Source organism: Trichoderma asperellum, chromosome 2 (genome assembly GCF_020647865.1).
Source record: "Trichoderma asperellum chromosome 2, complete sequence".
Taxonomy (NCBI): Eukaryota; Fungi; Ascomycota; class Sordariomycetes; order Hypocreales; family Hypocreaceae; genus Trichoderma; species Trichoderma asperellum.
In genome coordinates, this window is record NC_089416.1 from 4,938,736 (window position 1) to 4,957,908 (window position 19,173).

Here is a 19,173-nt window from a genome sequence, read left to right on the forward strand (position 1 = left end):
GTGAAGCCTGAATAGGAGGGAATTGCAACTGAAAGGCTGCAGTCTACGTGAGTCATGTGTAGATGTTTGGCTTTCCAAGAAGAGTTATATTTTGCCTGCTTTCAAGAATAAAACTATAAGGCATCTTGGGCATTAATACAGGGCCTCCGTGCACAATCTGATAACACTCGCGCACACGCAGGTGAGATTCGCAAGAGGCGTCGCCTGATGGGTTCGACTATGCAAGGCAGGCGCTTGCTAACGAATATCAAGGGGTGTATAAGACTCTTCAACTAGACACTTGCTCCTCAGTTACCTGTACGAGTGAGGTAGAATAGACCCCGAAGGACGGAGACTGAGAGCGCACAGATGAGTTGTGGCTGTTTGTTGTTATTGTGAGGCATGATGTTGAGTCTGTGCTCTGAAAGGGCGTGGGTCCATCATTTGTATATGGGCTTTGTCTCTTGGTTTCATTCTTTTTAACTGGAGTGGATTGTATTACATACTATTCATCATCATTTTGTTTGTTTCTTGATATAATGCGTAAAGTACGCTCCATTTATAGAATGCGGTTAAAGACTTTCATTGAGAGCGATGAATGAGCTCCGGTTGACAAGGTATTCCAACTTTATTTATATAACAAGGGTTTGTTTTGTGTTTGTGACGGACGGGTCCATGAAAGATTGAACAAGTTATGAACATGATGGCTTTCAGAATCGTAGTCAACGCTTTATCCTAAAAGAAAGAGAGGAAAGTTGTGAAGATGATAAGGTTCAGAATGACACTGGCCGTTTGCACAATGAATAGAGCGTGAAGACTAAATTTAAGTGATGTATTTCTAAATCATGCTTCATGAAGCTATAAACGACCTACAATACCTTTCGCCTAGCTGTATGCAATCATATCAGCCCTCCCCGGCAGTGAAACAGCCCACAATGGATGCCATAGACCCCATAGAACAGCGCGAGTTTGACATTGCCCATTTCTTCTTCTACGCGGGCGTCACCCGCCAGACGTGCGACGACTGGCTAAGGGGATTCAAAGGAGGCACCTTCACGCCCATCCCGGAGCAAGGCAACAGTAGCTACTCGGTGTACGCCGGGCAGGACCAGGAGTACATTGTCCAGTTTCGACTCAAGTCTATCCCCCTGGACGTCGATGCCATCAACTTGGCGCAGAAAGTATATGGATCCAAGGTACCCACTGTTGTGCTCGAGGCCCAGCTGGGCGACGACGACGGCGGCGAGAAGCCTCCAGTGCTGGTTTATTCGATAGATCGCGTACATGGAACTCCTTATTCGTCGTTCCTGTGGTATCGTGGCGAGGCCATGATTAGGTCAAGGGAGATGAACGCTCATTGCCGCAGAAATCTAACAAGAGACTTTGCACGGTAAGAGTAGTTCCCTTTGCCTAATAAGACTCAACCTTGAATATATATATATATATATATGTTTTAAAATTATTAATCATCGCAGTTTCTTCGCCATGTCATGGAACTCTCCTAGACAACTGAGTTTAGTAAAGCGTGCCATGTCAAGAAATCTGCAGACTAGCATTTTAGAGGGTTTATTCTACCTACCAGAAGAGTTCCACCCCATCATCAACGCGTGTATCAATCAGATAGACGTAGTAATGCGCTTGCCAATGGTGGTATATCACACCGATCTATCCAAAGAGTCATTTGCGGTAGACAACGAATGCCAACTAGTCGGCATTATGAGCTGGTCGAAGCTTGCAATCGGCCCGTTTGGACTCAACCTATACATCCTCGAACAAATCTACGGAGACTTCAGTCTGAAATATGGGCGGGCTAATTTCTACGACCACGAAGATCTGCAATGCTTATTCTGGTATACGTTTGAGAGGTCCGTGGGCGGCTTGACGGACGATGAGTTTCGCTCCATCAAAATGGCAATGATTATGGGGTTTCTGCAGCGCTGGGGACTTGCTTGGAAGATTGCCACTTACCCGGGTCCGGAGCCTGCTTCGACTGTTGACGAGATGTCGCAGTTTAGCATGTCGATACTGAGGTCCTATCTCATAGACGAGAAAACTAGATTTGAAGGTATAAAAGAGTTATTGGAAGGGGACATGGTTCCTACAGGATAAAAGCAACTTTTTTTTGGTGGTATTGGCGGTGTGCATTTCGGAATACCTATGGGAGTCAGGAAGAATTTGTTATTTAACTAGCTAGACGTTGCCTGCTATTCGTACTTGAATCTGCATATCAACATGTATAGACGGTGCTTTGAGTATGATACACCGCACATGCCGGTTTAACAGCTAGCAAAAGCTACATCTTTTTTCCTGCAATTACTATATATTGTCAAGCTAACATTGTTCATTGTCAATGAGCGAGCTAATATCTATCTGTATAGAGCATTGTGAAACTCGGCATCATTGTTGCACTAGGATCATGTCTACGAAACTCGCACCAGACGTCACCTGGCAAAGGCCTACTAGAAAAGAAAATAATTGACGCAACTCCATCCATGCATACGGAATAACATAGTTGCTTCCTATTCATCTAGTAGTATAGCTTATGCCATGGTTGCATCCTTACAGAGAGAAATCTGCCCATTACAGACAAGAGTCAATAGCCCATTGTGCAGAGAGACCCAGATCCTCAAAACCCCATTGGCGCTGAGCCGTCGGCACCTTTCGAAAAGGAATCAGCTTGATAACACTAGGATTCTCCCAGAACAGTGGTAACTCTAGGCGAAGCACGGGGGAAAGGAAAAGACAAGGGTGTGAGAGGCTTGGGTTAGGACGAAGAATTGGCGTTTTGTTCAAAAAGCTTGGCTCTCATCGGCAATTAAACCCGGGCGTAGGTCATAAGAGGGGGGGCGTGGTGGCTTGCAAGTTTTTTTTTTTTTTTCTTTTTTTTGTTCTGGTGTTGGTTGACGTTGGCTGCAGATCTTATGCGAGATGAATGAAGCTATCCTGACTTGGCCGAAATAACAATAGCAACGCTAACCCAAGCCCTGGGTTGGTTTTTTTTTTTTTTCGTAACCGCTACCCGGTTTCCCGCTCAGCCGAGAATGACGGTTGGGATCAATTCGCCGATGGCGTTTTCTTATCCTCTTTTTTCGAAGGATTTCGTAAATTTCGTCCGGTCTTCCAGTAAATGGTTCCCGTCAGTGTTGGGCGTTACTTACACGAGGCTGTGCCCGCATGATTCCCATGGATAAGGAGTAAAGCAGTTCCCTCCGCCAACTACAAGCTGGATTCAGCCCCAGTACGTGAGAAGATGAAGAAGACGGTTGTCTAAATGCTTCGCTTTGACCCGTGGACCGCGTGCCATCCCGAACACTTGCATGTAATTGACTTCAGCTCTGGGGGGTCTTTTATCGCCCACAAATCGCCAACCGCCCACTGCCTCTTCAGCTTCGCGCAATACAACTGTTGAATCATCACCAATCACTTAGTCAGAATAGCCGAACCGCGTCGCGAACACAACGCTAGCTCTGTACAAGACGGCATCTAGCTCGGATTGTGGCATATCCGAATTCCCACAGCTGTGGTAGAGACGGCGTCGTGTAGATCAACCGACGAACCCTTCTTCTTGGTTCCGACATTCCCTGTCGATGGCGTCTAGGGAGATTGGGGGCTATTCACACTCCCCCCTCTGCCTTTGGCCCTCTTTTTGATTTTTTTGCTCTCTATTCCCAGTCAAGCCACTGCATTGGCGGCGGAGCTAGCAACGACGGTGTGTATCCCATACCGTGGCTGCGGTGCTGGGAGGGGCGTCAAGCACAGCAAGGCTAGTCAGCCAACAAGCACCAAGAAACTGGCCAACATATTGATTGATTGATAGACAGGGCGATTGATTGATTCATGTTAAATGAGCTAGTTGGCCAGTTGGTTAGGCGGCTAACTATGTCATCGGCTGATGAGCTGATGAGCTGACTTGAATAAACGGATTCGAGGCATTGAAGTCTTGTTAGCTGATGTCTATGGAATAAGTCACCACCAAACACAAAACACGCGTCATGCTGGAGCTGAAGCCTGTTTCATCTTGTTACGTCGACGACACCCGCACAACTGCCACCATGCTTTCCCCCCTGATTGAATGAATAAGAAAGAGAAAAAAATATGAAAAGAGTGAAAGCCTACCGGATCCCGCTACCCTTCATTCCTCGGAACCTCGCTGGTACAACTCACATACGCTGCCCCATCAGTTTTTTTTTTCTTTCTATTCCTCCATTGATACCTTTAAAGCTCCATATAATCGTACAATAATCATAAATAAAGCTTTAATGGAGCTTCTTCCCGAGCGCGGCGATCCGTGAACGGGAGCGTAGAGCATCAAGTGGTTCGTGCGGTAGGGTATTCGTGGAAATAATACTAATGAGAATAGGGGAGGGGGGAGAGAGGCTGTACGTTCACTTTAAGATCTAAACAACGGCTATGTAATGCATCTACGCACAGACTTGGGGTGCACTGGTTATCTAGATCTCAGTCTTGGAAGGGGAAGGGCCACGATATTGAAGCCACGTGTGATGCTGTCATATAGGGATGAAAGACAGGAGCTAGGAATAGGATAGACAATGCAAATTGATGCATTTTGATAGTGCTAGTATTCTTCCAGTCAGCATTTCTCAAGATTCATCTTCTTGTTGTTTAGCGTAGCATCTCATTGTTGTCAACATTCGTCTACTTTGACTTCAAATTTAGGGGGAATATCAACACACAATGTCAGCTATATCAATGAGCAACAATGAAGAGATTCTCATTCATTACCAACTCCAATCATATGGTTTTCGGAGATTTATCGATGTGTTCCGTTCTAGCTGCTATTCATAACAATACGCAGCAATTCGTCTAACGGCAATGAGGAAAATTGAAAAGCCGCCATAATCCAGGGGTCAGGTACAGCACTTGGCTTCTTCTTCCTTCATAATAGGCAATATGATTCATCAGGCAAGGATTTGAAACAGAAAAATACAATCAACGACATCTGCCTACCTGTGTGATACCCACCTCGCTCATTCAGGAGGTCATCACAAACAAAAGAGGACAACAGCAGTGGAGAATAATATGGCGGGGCCAATTACCTCTATGGAGCCCACAAAAGGATTTTATATTCATATTGCGAGCAAGGTTGGTCAATTGCGGATATCGTGCCACGAACAAACTGTGTTACTCACTGCATTTGATTGTCCTGTCAAGGCCCAGCAAACGACCATTTCAATAGCGAGGGCATCTCCGCAGTGTTGTTCTGTTTCACTCCACTCCACTACTCGTGGAGATCATACTGTACAATCAGTTTCATCTGAGGCCAATTTTGAATCAGCGACCCCATGTTTCTCTCCCATGGGGGTGAGGAGTACAAGCATGGCCTGCTGAGTACTCTGTTGCGCATAGTACTCTGTAGCGTATCGGTATACACTCGTAGGCATTCGCTGATTTCGCCGCTGATGAAGGCATGACAAAGAAGGATTCAGATTTGATAAATATAGTCCATACACGTAGGCTTGTATAACGTCCTCCACCGTCAGTTATCCAAGGGTTTGCCGGGGGTCGTTGAAATTGATATGCACTGGTATGCATGGCACAGCCGATAAAAATCTAGTCGTTTCTGGAAATTTGATATGTAAACATCGAGAACCTGTACGAACATTGTGAAATCTTGCCAGGGCGACGTATCAACGGCAAAGAAGAGGATTTCTCGATCTCTACATATATACCGATGCAGTAATTATTTTCGTCAACAGAAGGAATGCAGGAATGTGCACTAATTTTAAGCCTCGACAAGCCTGAGTTAGGCCGCACAAAACCGCCAGCCCATTATGAACAAGGATTAGCCATTGGGAACTGGCAGATCGCCGATTGACATGTTGCGCCCAGCTGGAGATCATTTGGGCTTCACATTAGTCCAAGAGTAGTAGAAAAAAGAGAGATAGAGATGAAGCGGAAAAGAGGGACACACCGGCAGTTTATTAGTAGTCATGAAGACGCAATAGATGCAAACTACAGGGAGTCAGCGCCCGTTTCCTCGCCTTGCCGGCAGCATCCAGAAATCTGGGAATACAGGGGAAAACGAGATAATCTGAGAGTCGCCGAGACAGTCACTTGAATTGCTCAATATATTTCCGTTTGAGATTAGCGGGCTGGATAGCGCTGTTTTGCGGACATGGCGTGCGAACGAAGCCTTGGAGGCGATTGATGGGAATTGACATGCCGTCGCGACTAGCGCTACTTGTATTTCCATGGAGATGTCGAACTGGAAACGGCACCCTGGACGACGGTTATCCATCATATCTAAATGGAAGAAAGGGCAGAAAAAAAAAGGTTAGCGATGGTGTTACTAGAAGCAACAAAGAGGCTGAATCGAAATATCCGAAAGGAATCACTTCTATGTAATGTAAGACCAAGACGAAAAGAGTGAAAAGAGAGCAATGCATTTAAAAGGACATAGATACGACAGATGAAGACCAATGAAAGAGCATTTGGAGACAGGAGCATGTGCTTTGATGTCACAGACAGAGTACTTTGTGTAGTGCGCGCATCTTGGTGGTAATCTTCTCTCCTGATTAGTTCTTCGCTGGATTCTACACTTCGTAAAGACATTCCTAATCCGCGCTCCTTGCTGGGCGATAGCTCCTGCTTCCTAAACTCTGTGGCTCGCTCCTGCTGCGACATCCCGCTGCGACAAGACACGTCACTACCCAAGCCCCGGCTGCTACTACTGGGCAGTTCCTTCTCTTCCCTAGCTCCTGCTCAACCGTCCTTGCCTTTCCATTCAGCCGCAAAGAGCAAGATCAAGAGCAAGAGCAACGGAGAATAAAATAAAGAGTATTGCTATTCGGGCAGTAGATTTTTGCTATTCGGGCGGTATTCCCACCTGGCCTAGCCTAATATAGCCTAGGCTTATGCAGCCCAGCTTTTTACACTAAATTACAGTGTTAGGTTATGAAAGGTAAAACAGTATACAGTTAGCTAGAAGGTGCAATTTAAAGCTATCGCGACTTTAACCAACCGGCTGACCGCAATCAATCTAGGTGACCTTCATTAACGCAGGTAGCTTTAAACGATTCCGTTGACCTTGATCAAGCCGGTTGACTGCGATGAATGCAGGCGCCCTTGATTAACCTAGGCGGTCCTGATTAATGCAGGCAACTTCAAATAACCTCGTTGGCCTTGTCGATCTCGATTACACCGGTTGACTGCAGTTGAACTAGGCGGCTTCGGTTAAACAAGGTGACCTCGAATAATCCTATTGACCTCTATTAAACCGGATGACCTCTATCAAACCAGATGACCTCTATTAAACCAGATGACCTCTATCAAACCGGATGACCTCTATTAAACCGGATGACCTCTATCAATCTAGGCAGTCCTAATCAATCTAGGCAGCTATAATTAAACTAAATAAAGCAGCAGTATGCTTTTATAGTAAATTCTATACATCCCAGTGCATTACACTGTTTTTTAGTGGGCTGGCTTGGGCGCTGCTGAATCTAGCTAAAATAGGCTAGTCTAGGTGGGAATACCGCCCGAATAGCAAAAATCTACTGCCCGAATAGCAATACTCAAAATAAAATAATAAAATAAAATAATAAGGGAAGCAAAGATCGCCCACTTTCGGCGCGAGCCCCGCTTTGGCCGGACCCCGGACCGCGGGCGCTAAGCCGCTTTGGTTCGTCAATACAGAACAACAATAGCAACGGACAATACCAAGCCAAGCGTCGACTAAGCCGCTGCACCCCTCCATACGGCTCTGCTTTCTCCATCTCTTCTTCATGGCGCACCTGTGCTATCCCGCTCCTGGCAGCATTTTTGTACATGGCAAACTTTTCTCAGCTCTAAATCACCCCATGGCCCTGCTGGCTGCCCACAAGAACGGCGTCTGTTGCGGAAAGGGGACAGCCACAATACGCAGACAATACCCGGATTGTGGCTGGTCGCGGCGAACTGCAGGGCAAGGCGGCTCTGCTGAGGTCAGTTGGCCGACACTCACCCTTCCGCTGGAGCCCGGAGGATGCTCCGTCCTCTAATCATCTGCTGCCGGCAGTGCCTCTGGTACGTGCAGTTGCCTATTGTGATTTAGCAGAAAGCCTGGGCTGCGCACACAGAATCAAATCACAGCATGTTACTTTGCAGATACGCCAGATACAGTATTCTTTGTACGCCGGACAGAACAGCCACACACACCATAACTGGCGCAACCGCTAGCTCAATGCTGGCATTCCAGCCATGGCGGCACAGCATCCGACCCCCCACAAAGATCCCAGAGGCTGAAAGTCCCTGTAGTGCTGCTGCAGGGAGTGCTTGTACATACTGTACATGCAGAGTTGTGCTTCAACTGAAACGTCGCAGCAGGATCCTGTAACTAGCCAGCACTGTTGCTACCTGAGGAGCCTGATATACGACACCCAGGCGATAATTATGGCCAACATTCTGTTCGTATGATGTTATTCTTGCTGGACTTGCGCTTGACTCGTGTCTGTGAGCTGCCAACCATCTCGGTCATTATCCGTCGACAATGCACATAACATCAACCTGACTCGTATAAGAAAGAATAAAATACCGGCAAGACTGCAGATCTGGTAGTAGATCTAGTCTCTTCGCAGGACAATCTTAACTCCGCCGCAGAAAAAAAGAGCTAGCTCAGGCAGCCCACTCAATAGGTACTGTAGTTTTGAAAGTCGTTGAAGTAAACAAAAATTGGTTATACAAAGTACGAGGTACACACGGGAGCCATGATGAGGCATCAATAGCTGCAACGTCCTCTTGTGCCTACTACAAGTTCCGCAAACCGCACCCCCTCCCGGACATGGCTTTCGGGCAAGATCAAAGGGGGGGCGTATGGCTGTCCGCGTGTCCCATGAGTCTGGGTGCGTGCGCTGTGCGGGCAGCTGCTGTTGGCTTGGAGCAGGGCGTGAGGTTAAGCATCTGCCCGTTTTGGTGATATGGACACTAAAGCCGTCGAGCCGTCGTCTCTGACGTTTTTGACAGCCCTCGTTTCTTTTTCTCTGCTCCTGTTAATTTGGCTCATGGCATGCATGAGCCGCCCATCGATCTACCAACCCGGCAGGGCCAAGAACAGCCGAGGAGGGGGGAGACTGCAGCCGTACAGTAGTGCGCCTGAAGTCGTGGTTGATCGTGGAGCCACAGGCAATCAGAAAAGAGGCAGTAGTATGTAAGTATTGTTGCTAGCCGCATGGGTGCGCTCACACAAATTGAGTAAAAGACGAGAGATGCGTGGAGACCTGAATCAAGGTGTCGCTCTATTAGATGGAGCCGCGCCATGGATCGAGGCCCAAGGGTGGGTGGTGCGTGTCTGGCTCGCACGGTACCTTCGGCCTGCGGCAGAGATCAATCAAATCAACATCCATCAGTTCAGGTGAATGCTGCTGACGGCGCTTGACTTGGCCGAAGTGGGAATACAAATCAGTTTCAACGGGAAATTCCACCCTTGGGCTTTTTTTCTGTAACATCCAGATGGGAACCAAGCGTGGGGGGGTGTGAACTAGGCAAGTGAATAAGAGAGACAGCCAGGGTTGTTTTGCAAAGGGCAAAAGGTATATATCAGTCTCGGTCCGCAGCACCAAGGGCTGCGTCCTCGCTATCATTGCCGTAATTGTCGGAGCCATCATCACTGACGACATTGTCCTGTGCGAGGGTATATCAAGCATCGAGTCTTGTGCTGGCTGTTGGCTTTATTCGCTACATCACGCCACATCCAAGTCTTCCGCATTCTAGCCGTCCAGCCATTTTGCACCCTCTCACACGGCCTCCAACGCTACCAACCGACCCTCCATCTCGGAAACATACAGCGAGACTGGAATTTCTTCAACCGAGCACTGTGGGCGTTTGAGCAAGATATGATATTGGGCCCGACCTTTTCCATCCACATATAGACCGCGTCTCGCCCCGAAGAGGCGTATCGGACCGTTTGAGGCTTGGTGTACTTGGATTCACCGTCGGCTAAAGCATATATCAACAATTCACTCCCCCTTTTCACCTCTACATTTTTTTCAACGACTCATCCCCAACAAGGACCTTTTACTATTTACAACTAATAAGAGTTATATCTGCCTCTTAACAACTCTTGATATCTTCCACGCATAATCCTCAGCCATGAACACCTCAGCCTCGTCAGCAGCCCTAGGCTCTTCCATGCGGAATCACATCAACATGATGCCCAAGGACAATGCCCCAACTTTAACCTCGCCTCCTCCAGCATACACTCCTCCCCAGACAGCACCAGCACTGGCGCTTTTACGGCGACAGATGCGTGAATCCTTCATCATGGGCCGCTCTTCCATTGCCGACAGCGTATTAGACGTCATGTCTCCCAATGAGGACGACGCAGACGACGAAGAGGGCTTCTCTACTATTAGTCTCCGAATCAACACCTCTGTCCACATCTCCAGCAACAACAACCTCGTCTGCCTCAACGACACACCAGCTAGCCACGCCAACGCTATTGCCAGGGCTGTCGTCCAGGCCATCCAGGAGAACAGCTCCGGCCAGTGCGGCATCCCCATGATTGACGAAGACGGCAGGCCTCGGCCTGTCAAAATTGAGGTTGACGCTGGCATTACAGTGGAGGGTTCAGGGAACATCGTGGGCAACGAGAACGTGGTAAATCAGGTTCTCCGCATGCGCAGCCTTGCACGCAAGAGATCAGCAGATGATGACGAGAGTGATACACCAGCTCGACTACCAAAGCGTCGCCGTGAAGAGAGCGGCAGCAGCGGCAGCAGCAACAACTCTCCTTAAAGACTCGACAGATCTCACCAGGCCACCATGCATTTTCATCTTGGAGTACTTTTTTTTTTACGACACTAAAAAGAATCATCGCATCTCTGCTCCTGAGCTCTATTTTGCTGCGTTTACTTCCGTTTGGCCCTTGGCGTTCAGGCATCACCGGAATCTCATATACCCAAAGGCAGAGCACCTTACACATTTTACTTTTTTTTTTTTTTTTTTTTTTTTTTTTTCGTTTCTATTCTCACACTGTCATGACATGAATGTTTGTTCATTGGCAAAATGGGGTGAAAGATATTATCAGAGGCCAAGGCGGGGAGAACCAGGCCTCGACTTTGGTTTGAAGCGAGAGGGCCCCATCACATATTAGATGCAGCTAAATATATAACCCGCAATTAACATTCCTATCACTCTCATTGCGTGCTCTATTTTATATTACCCATACGAGATACAAATATATGTACGTGCACATCTCTCATAAATACTGTTTTATAGCCCAATGCAGGGCGACGTCAATGAGGTTGGCTCGCACGCATTACCTGCATAAAAAGGGGAGAGAGCTGAAAGCCCAAACCCCATGACCAGACAAGATCACGAAGCACATCATTGCTACGGTTGGCTCTTCCCAGCATGCCCGAAACCTCGCATAACATTCTACAACAGAGGGGGGGTTATCATCCCAGACGGTCACCGCCACCACCTGATTCGACTGCGGCCGACTCCGCATACCATTCCCCTTCTTTCAGCTGCCCAAGGATAACTGCCCAAAGCGAAAGATGAGCGTATAATACGACGTATACAGATTAAAAAACCCACCGTTTTTTTTGTTCTCTCACCCACAAGGCATTGGAATTCTCGTACGAGCAAACGAGGTTGTTCGCCTTTCGTTTCGTATCTAGTGTGTAGTCTAAGCTCCTTCCTTTACCGGTTTTGACGGCAATTACAACGGCCAAAATGGTGGTTGGTTCTAGCACGGAAATCAAAAAAACAACGGCCAAGCATATCCCGCCGCCCGCGCCCTTTAATCTTTTTTTTTTTTTTTCTTTTTTTTTTTTTTTTCCTCTCTTGGACAAGCCCTAGGTCTAAAAGCCGGGAGTTACCATTCAGTTGGATCATAGCCGCTGAGCCAAGCTCTTTTGACGCCGCCACTACTTGAATTTAAACAATTCGGGGGAGTTGTTTCTCTTTGGTTTGTTGGATGGAAGCTCTCTTTTTTTTTTCCCCATGTGTTGGCGATAGCTCCTTGATAAAAGCTGTTCATTTGCCTCATGTAGTATCCATTTGGTAAAAACATTGTGTCTTGTTTTTTTCAATCTCGTGTCTCACTTCTTTGTTGTAGGTTAACATGACGTCTCTGAATTGCCCCACCAGCCTACAGTCTTGGCTGGGCCACTGCCCTCGTCCCTCACGTAGGTCCATGCATGATTATGTTTCTCAGCCTTCTTCTCTCATTCCAATTGTGTAGTGATTGCTCTCATCTCACTCTGTTTTTTGTAAACCCTCTCTCTCATCTCCATATCGCCTCTCCCCCCTTCCCTGTCCAATTGAAGCTGCGATGGCCGACCTCACCATCCGCAACCTCACAATCACCCCCCTCGAGCTCGTCTCCATCCAGCGCCTCCAGGGCGAGAAGATCCGCACCGGCAACGTCGTGTCCAACGTCACCGGCCGCATCACCAGCTTCATCAACGCCACGGACTTCTCCGCCCATCGCCTGCTGCCCCGCGCCGACCATGAGCCGCACGACCACCGTGACGTCTCCATCCACCTGGACCCCTTCCGGACTGTCCAGACCGACGTCCGAGCGGCCGATGCCGCCGGCCGAGAGATTCTCCGGCTGACATTCCGGGCCGGCCACCGGCGTTATGAGACGGATGTGCCGAGTCCATCTCGCAAGTCAGCTGTCATGAAGCGCATTGCTGGCGATGATGACGACGGCGACGAGGAAGAGCTTGACCTCACCGTCGTGTACATCCCCAACGGCTCCTTTCTGGCCATCTTCTCGTCCGCAAGGCTCAATGCCTGGATGAAGCAGCTGGACGATGCCTGGCCACTCCCGCTCCTCTCCATCCCCGGCACTCACAACTCACCCACCTGCCACACGGCCCTCCCCTCCGTCCGCTGCCAATCCGTCGGCGTCACAGAGCAGCTCCAAAACGGCGTGCGCTTCCTCGACATCCGCGTGTCCGTCAACCCCGACAACGACACCCTCACGCTGGTCCACTCCGTCTTCCCCGTCTCTCTCGCCGGCACAAAGTACTTCGCCGACATGCTGGACGACGTCTACCGCTTCCTGGACGCCAACCCCAGCGAGACCGTCTTCATGAGCCTCAAGCGCGAGGGCGCCGGCCGCGGAACCGACCAGCATCTCAGCCGCTACCTCCGCAGCGGCCACGTCGACAAGCGGCCTGAACGCTGGTGGACCGAGCCTGTGATCCCGACGCTTGGCGCTGCTAGGGGCCGCATCATTGTCGTGCGCAGGTTCGCATTGGATGACGAAATGGCAAAGACGTGCTGGGATGGCCGAGGTTATGGCATTGATGGCCAGAATTGGCCGGACAACTGCGAAGACGGCACCTGTGACGGAGGCCAGATCCGTGTGCAGGACTTTTACGAGGTCACCGAGAGCCAGAACATTGAGAAGAAGATCGACTACAGCAGAGGCCAGCTGGAGCGCGCTGCCGAGCGAGAGTTTCACGTCCCTAGCCTGGCGGAGCACGACAGCAACGCAGATGCTGCTGCTGCCGCCAAGCTCCCCATCTTCATCAACTTCCTGAGCGGCAGTAACTTCTTCAACGCCACGTGCTGGCCGGAGAGAATCGCCGCCAAGGTGAACCCCGCCATTACCGAGTATCTCTGCATCCGTCACGGCGAGGACGGCAAGGGGCCTCAGCAGCTCAAAGTTGGTGCTGCAAGCACTGGCATTGTTGTTACGGATTGGGTGGGTGCGAATGGCGACTGGGATTTGATTAGATGTATTGTTGGGTGGAATGCCAGGTTGCAGGTGTCTTGATGGTGAATCATAGATTTACGGGATCTTATGCGAGATGAAGGTGTATTACACGGCGTTTATTTACATGGGGAAAACAGCAAACAGATCAAGAAAAGTAATTGGCAAACTTGGATAACGTGAATGAAATAATAGATTAAATATTACTACTATTAAGAATATGTAGCACGTGTACTACATAAGAGCAGCCTCTTATACTTTTATAGCTAGCTTAGGCTGTGAAACGTAGCATCATAATTCAAATGGTATCTAAGGCAGCTAGGTTAGCCACTGCTCTCTCATCTCTCAAATCAAGCCGTGTTGAATAAGAAACCAGATCAGTTCTCCAAGGTGAAACTTTTTTCGTCACGTGGAACTCGGACAATGTAGATAATATGGAATAGTCATCATGATGGTGTTGTGCAAGAGAGATAAGTAAAAACAACGTACCATTTTATCAACCGGCGTAATATCAGCTCGTTTACCTGACTATACACTTTATCAAATGTCAGCCCCTGCGTCAATAGAGACACTAAGAACACCAAGACATAAATATGATTCATCTATCCATCGGTTAGTTGAATGCTAGATCGGCTCCATGTGTCGACTCGACTTACCATCAGAGGGTGTAAGTTTGTTCATATCCAACAACGCCCGAAGGTGTTGCGGAAATCAGACAGTGTGAATACAAATAAAATAACATTTCATCACAGAAATACAGCAGCAAGTGATTAAAGAAAAAGCTTTGTATAATATGTACCTATTGTTGTACGAGTTAGCTGACAGATTCATCCCCAGCTTGAACAAAGAGCCGATGCCATTGAACCACGATCAGGTGACGAAATCTCATCCTGAGTTCTCACTCCCCTCCACCACAAGGATTGTACGTCCTCGCTTTCAAGGATGAAAGGGAGCAAGGCTCGATATGTCCGCCCGTTCGTTCAATTTTTCATCATGTGGGACAGATAGGCTGGAAGAAGAGAGTAAAAGTACCTGTTGACAGTCCGAGTTAGCAAGACTAGCTTTGATAACGAGAGCCAACAAGAAAAATTTTGTGAAAATTCTGATCAGACAAGGCTGAAACTTATAAAACACGGTATCCACATCGTATATTAAGCATGAGGAATCCCTGAGGTGTCAAATGTTCATCACACAGAATCACAGCTGTATTTGAAAAAAAAAAAAAATCACTAACCTTTTGTTTTGTAGATAGTTGTGGGTGGATCAAACGGGGTATTAGCCCTGTTTCCTAACCTCTAGATTGCGTTAGCAGAGCTCATCAATAGATAGAAGCCTGAAAAAGAGGTGATCCAAAGCTCGATCAGGTAATTGTAAAAAATTACAAAGTCACCATGGTTTGGTATGAATTGGATTGTTCATGAAAAATAAAGCATCATGTAAGGCGCAAAGGAAGGGAGCGTAGAATAGCTTACCTTTGAAAGAGGCCGACCACCAGAGCTCGTGCCTTGGGCGCGCACTTGCAGCTCCGAAGCAGAGCTTCTGGTGGTTGTGTTTGCAAAGAAAAAGAAGAAAAAGAAGTCAAGAAAATTTCTCGAGCCGAAGAAAAGTAGAGCTTGACCAGGCTGCGCTAGTCCAAACTCGATCTAGCGGGAGGCAGCCCCGCAGTCAGTGGCTCAGATCCCATCTGTGCTGCCAGCGCATTGGCACCCTGGCTTGCTTGCGTGGCGAATCTAGGCACTAGGTCACTGCCGGGGCTTATACAAGTCCGTCAGCTCCCTCTTGCCAGGAGATGTTTCAAACTCAACTCTTTCAACCAACTCTTGGTTGAAGTACAATAACAAATCTCAACATGGCGTCTGCGGGGGCGATATGGGCTCCTGTGGCCCTGCGTCTCCTCCGAGCCGCCGTGTCTCGGACCACAGCGGTGGTTCGAGAGAAGCTCGCCAGCGCGGCGAAGCCCATACAGAATCAGGCACTTCAACCGGTCCCTGTAGCCGCTAGAAGCGGTCGACAATCCATTCAACAATCAGTCCTCAAGGGCGCCAGATACTTTTCCGGCACCTCAGCCAAAGGTGCAAGCAAGGCTGCCCGACGATACCTTAGCTCTGAGAGTGCTCCTCGATATGATCGATCCAAGCTGCCGAGCTCCAATACCTCCCGCCGAGTCGCCCAATTCTCCGGCCGTGCTCCATTTGCGAATACTCTGCGACCCAACCTGACTGGCGGTGCCATGCCTCGAACGGCTGGTGGTTATAGTCTGGGTGGAAATGCTCGCTACTTCTCGCATACTCCCACAGCTCCTGCTCAGGTTGTGCAGAATGTTTCGCAGGCGATGCGAGCCTTTTTCCTCTCCGGACAGAGAATCCGATATGACGGAACAGGACCACGAGGCGAAGCTCAATACCGGGCCGTCTCTATCGTCGAGGATGAGGCTATGCGCAAGCTGGCTGCCATCCCCAAGTTTGCTCCTGGCGCCTATGTCGACTTCCAGCTGAGCCCAACCATCACTGCCATGAGCCCTCTTGCCGCCGCCGTTGTCCAGGCATCTGGCACATCCGGCTTCCAGGCTGAGGCTGCTATCCCAAGCCTCAATACCGAGGGATTCCTTGATATCCTATCCGCGGATTTTGGCCGTGCCCTAAAAGACTTGACAGCCATTTATGCCGATCTCGGACGGCTTGCGGCCTTGGGCGATTTGCCAATATCCTTGGAAGCAGGCAACTTGCTTCGAGTTCGATTTCCGGGCGTTGATGTTGAAACGGTCGAGAGACTCTGCGATGACATTGGTATCCAGAGGGGCATTGTCGGCCAAGACATTGGGTTTGAAAGCTCTGATGACGTCAAAACTGCACTCAGATTTCCTTTTGCACCAGACGCTGAGAAAGCCTTGACATCTCCTGGAGGATCAGAAAGGTCCTTGGAAGGACATGAACTAGATGACATATCATCTCTTGGCGACGACTCCTTTGTTCATGAAGCGTTTGCGTATGAGAGCTCAGAAAGCCCTTGGTTTTCTGAAACAGACGGGTATGGAAGTATGTCGCCCACGAATAAGTCGAATCAACACTCTGAAGAGTATGAGGGCCTAGAAGGCATCTATCGATTTCTCGAAGAATGCGACAAGGCCAAGGGTAGACTGGGTTGATGCGAGTGCAATTTTCTGCGTACTGCAACAAACATATGAAATTATGAAATTAGAACATCCACGCTCTTTTAGGCATCTTTTTTGTATTATTACTATTATTTAGTCATTTTGATTAGCATACTTACGACAAGAATGGAATTCCTTTTGTGTTTCTTACCTGCTTATGATATGCGAGCGAAGAATTCTAGAACATCAACAGTGGCTGCTGTAGATCTCTAACCTCAGCGGAAGCTGACCTGACAGGCTCTCATCGAATTAAGCCTGAGCTGGCTACACCTTGCTTTTCGAGCCACTTGGACTGGGGCCAGAGGGATATGGTGGACCTTTTAGGAGGTTGGTATTGGTCGAAATGTCTTGTAGGAAAATGCCGAATGAGAACATGTAAGCGCAGCAGAGGTCGCAGTTGATTACTGAGGCCGGCTCCATGATTCTATTGGAGGCAGGATGTGACTGGGCAAATATGATATCTTTGGTTGCAGCACAATTGGGGCCTGCATTAGGTATTCTGCATAGGTGTACTGTACTGTCGTGAGCTTATCGCTTATCGATAAGCGATAAGCTCATCGGCTGATTTATTGGGGCACATGCTCCAGATGCACGGTGCATGCAACATCTACATCCATCTCGCGAACAGGATTAGCGGTGCTGCTTTTTCTCGTGTTCCAATATCTAGATTAGAGTTTCAACAGAGATCTCGAGACTTATCAGATCATCTCAAACGCTTAGCGCACATCGGAGATCAATTCGCGGGGTTGCTCGGCTGCCGATGATGTCTTCCGCAGGTGTTCCCCACAAGCGTTACCTCGGCTTGGAGTCTCAGCGTGGCCGAGCTCATCCTCCGAGGGCGCGAACCATCCATGCTGTTACTAAGACAGTCTTTGATATAAAGCTTACGGGCTCTTCTTGATCTTTTCTCTCTGCATTTGCATCCGCGTAGCTTCAACTTTTTCTCTCTCTCTTAACACGTATACACATCACACATCACAATGTCTGGACCCGGTGTCGGCTTTGAGTATCCTCCTCAGTCAGTTTCTTGGCTGAAGCGCGATCTCCTGCTCTTCGCCAACTCCATTGGTGCTACCGCCGATGAGCTTCACTTCCTTTACGTGAGTAGTTGCAAATCTGGAAGCATGCGACAAGCTGGATCTAGGGGGGAGCAATTCGAAATTGACAGTCCATCTATAGGAACTTCACCCCAATTTCGCCGCCTTTCCCACCTACCCCGTCATCCTGCGTAAGTTCCCGTCGGCGAATTATTCTTGTGCACCGCCGAGTGCTATGGATTGTGCAATCAGCTGACAAAAAGAATGAAACAGCTTTCAAGGGAGATACACAAGAAGTGATTGACTTCTACGCCGCCCAGAAGAAGACCAAGATCCCCAACGTGCCCGACTTCGACTCCCGCCGAGTCGTTGACGGCCAGCGAAAGATCGAGTTCCTGAAGCCCCTGCCCGTCAGCTCAGCAGGCCACAAGTTCGAGATCCGCCAGAAGGTCCTCGGCGTCTACGACAAGGGCCGGCCGGGCTCCGTTGTCGACACCCAGCTCGACCTCGTCGACGCCAACACCAACGAAGTCTACACCCGCCTCTTTGGCAGCGCCTTCTATGTCGCACAGGGTAACTGGGGCGGCCCCAAGGGCCCTGCCAGCGAGAACTTCCCTCCCCCAAAGGACAAGAACCCAGACTGGGTCCTGGAGCACCCAATCACCAAGGAGGCCGCACACCTGTACCGTCTGAACGGCGACTACAACCCTCTGCACGCCACTCCTGAGCCCGGTGTCAAGATGGGATTCCCCGGTGCCATCATGCACGGCCTGTACTCATGGAACTCCACTGCCCACGACATCCTCAAGGCCGTTGGCGGCAGCGACCCTGCCAACCTCAAAGAGTTCCAGGCCCGATTTGCCAGCCCCGTCCTGCCTGGCGACAAGCTTGTGATCAAGGTGTGGAGAACAGGCGAGAAGAAGGGTGACTTTGAGGAGATTCGATTTGTCGTTGCTGTCGAGGGAGGAAAGGTCTGCCTGAGCAATGGCCGTGCTCTCATCAAGGTTGTGGGCGATGTCAAGGGAAAGCTGTAAATATATAATAATGTGCTATTTTGATGACTGATTTTAGGGGGACCCCGCGATGGGGGTTCTAAGCGATTAGGAGTGTATTGAAAACGCTTGCATGTAGCCTAACGGAATAAAAATACATGAATCCAATCAATTTGCTTCAAAATATTTATGATATAAATTATAGAAAACAATATGTAAAAAAATATTTAAATGACTGCTGCCTCAAATTGTAGATGCAGGAGGTTGATAAAATCGCTGCCTGCGTCAGGGTAAATTCTGCTGCCTGACAGAGCGCGAGTCTCTCTCTCTACTGCGGATATGCAC

The 19,173-nt window shown here is 48.9% G+C and overlaps 5 protein-coding genes across 5 annotated transcripts; all 5 read left to right on the top strand.

Annotated features, from left to right (window-relative positions):
- Positions 1-914: 914 nt before the first annotated feature.
- Positions 915-2,088, top strand: TrAFT101_003930 (uncharacterized protein; the record flags this gene model as incomplete). The annotated part of the gene is made up of 2 exons (XM_066127026.1): positions 915-1,369; positions 1,455-2,088. The coding sequence occupies 2 exons, from the start codon at positions 915-917 to the stop codon at positions 2,086-2,088; spliced, it is 1,089 nt and encodes a 362-aa protein (XP_065983134.1).
- Positions 2,089-10,065: 7,977 nt separating this feature from the next.
- On the top strand, positions 10,066-10,710 carry TrAFT101_003931 (uncharacterized protein; the record flags this gene model as incomplete). Its single annotated transcript, XM_024899055.2, has 1 exon — positions 10,066-10,710. The coding sequence occupies one exon, from the start codon at positions 10,066-10,068 to the stop codon at positions 10,708-10,710; it is 645 nt and encodes a 214-aa protein (XP_024766297.2).
- Positions 10,711-12,169: 1,459 nt separating this feature from the next.
- TrAFT101_003932 (uncharacterized protein) lies at positions 12,170-14,008 on the top strand. Its single transcript, XM_024907290.2, has one exon. It carries the CDS (start codon positions 12,254-12,256, stop codon positions 13,709-13,711), a length of 1,458 nt encoding a protein of 485 aa, XP_024766296.1. The 5' UTR covers positions 12,170-12,253; the 3' UTR covers positions 13,712-14,008.
- A 1,392-nt stretch (positions 14,009-15,400) lies between these two features.
- TrAFT101_003933 (uncharacterized protein) lies at positions 15,401-16,948 on the top strand. The gene has a single exon (XM_024907289.2). It carries the CDS (start codon positions 15,498-15,500, stop codon positions 16,791-16,793), a length of 1,296 nt encoding a protein of 431 aa, XP_024766295.1. The 5' UTR covers positions 15,401-15,497; the 3' UTR covers positions 16,794-16,948.
- Positions 16,949-17,425: 477 nt separating this feature from the next.
- TrAFT101_003934 (uncharacterized protein) lies at positions 17,426-19,003 on the top strand. Its single transcript, XM_024909268.2, has 3 exons — positions 17,426-17,899; positions 17,979-18,027; positions 18,110-19,003. Exons 1-3 carry the CDS (start codon positions 17,780-17,782, stop codon positions 18,868-18,870), a joined length of 930 nt encoding a protein of 309 aa, XP_024766294.2. The 5' UTR covers positions 17,426-17,779; the 3' UTR covers positions 18,871-19,003.
- Positions 19,004-19,173: the final 170 nt, after the last annotated feature.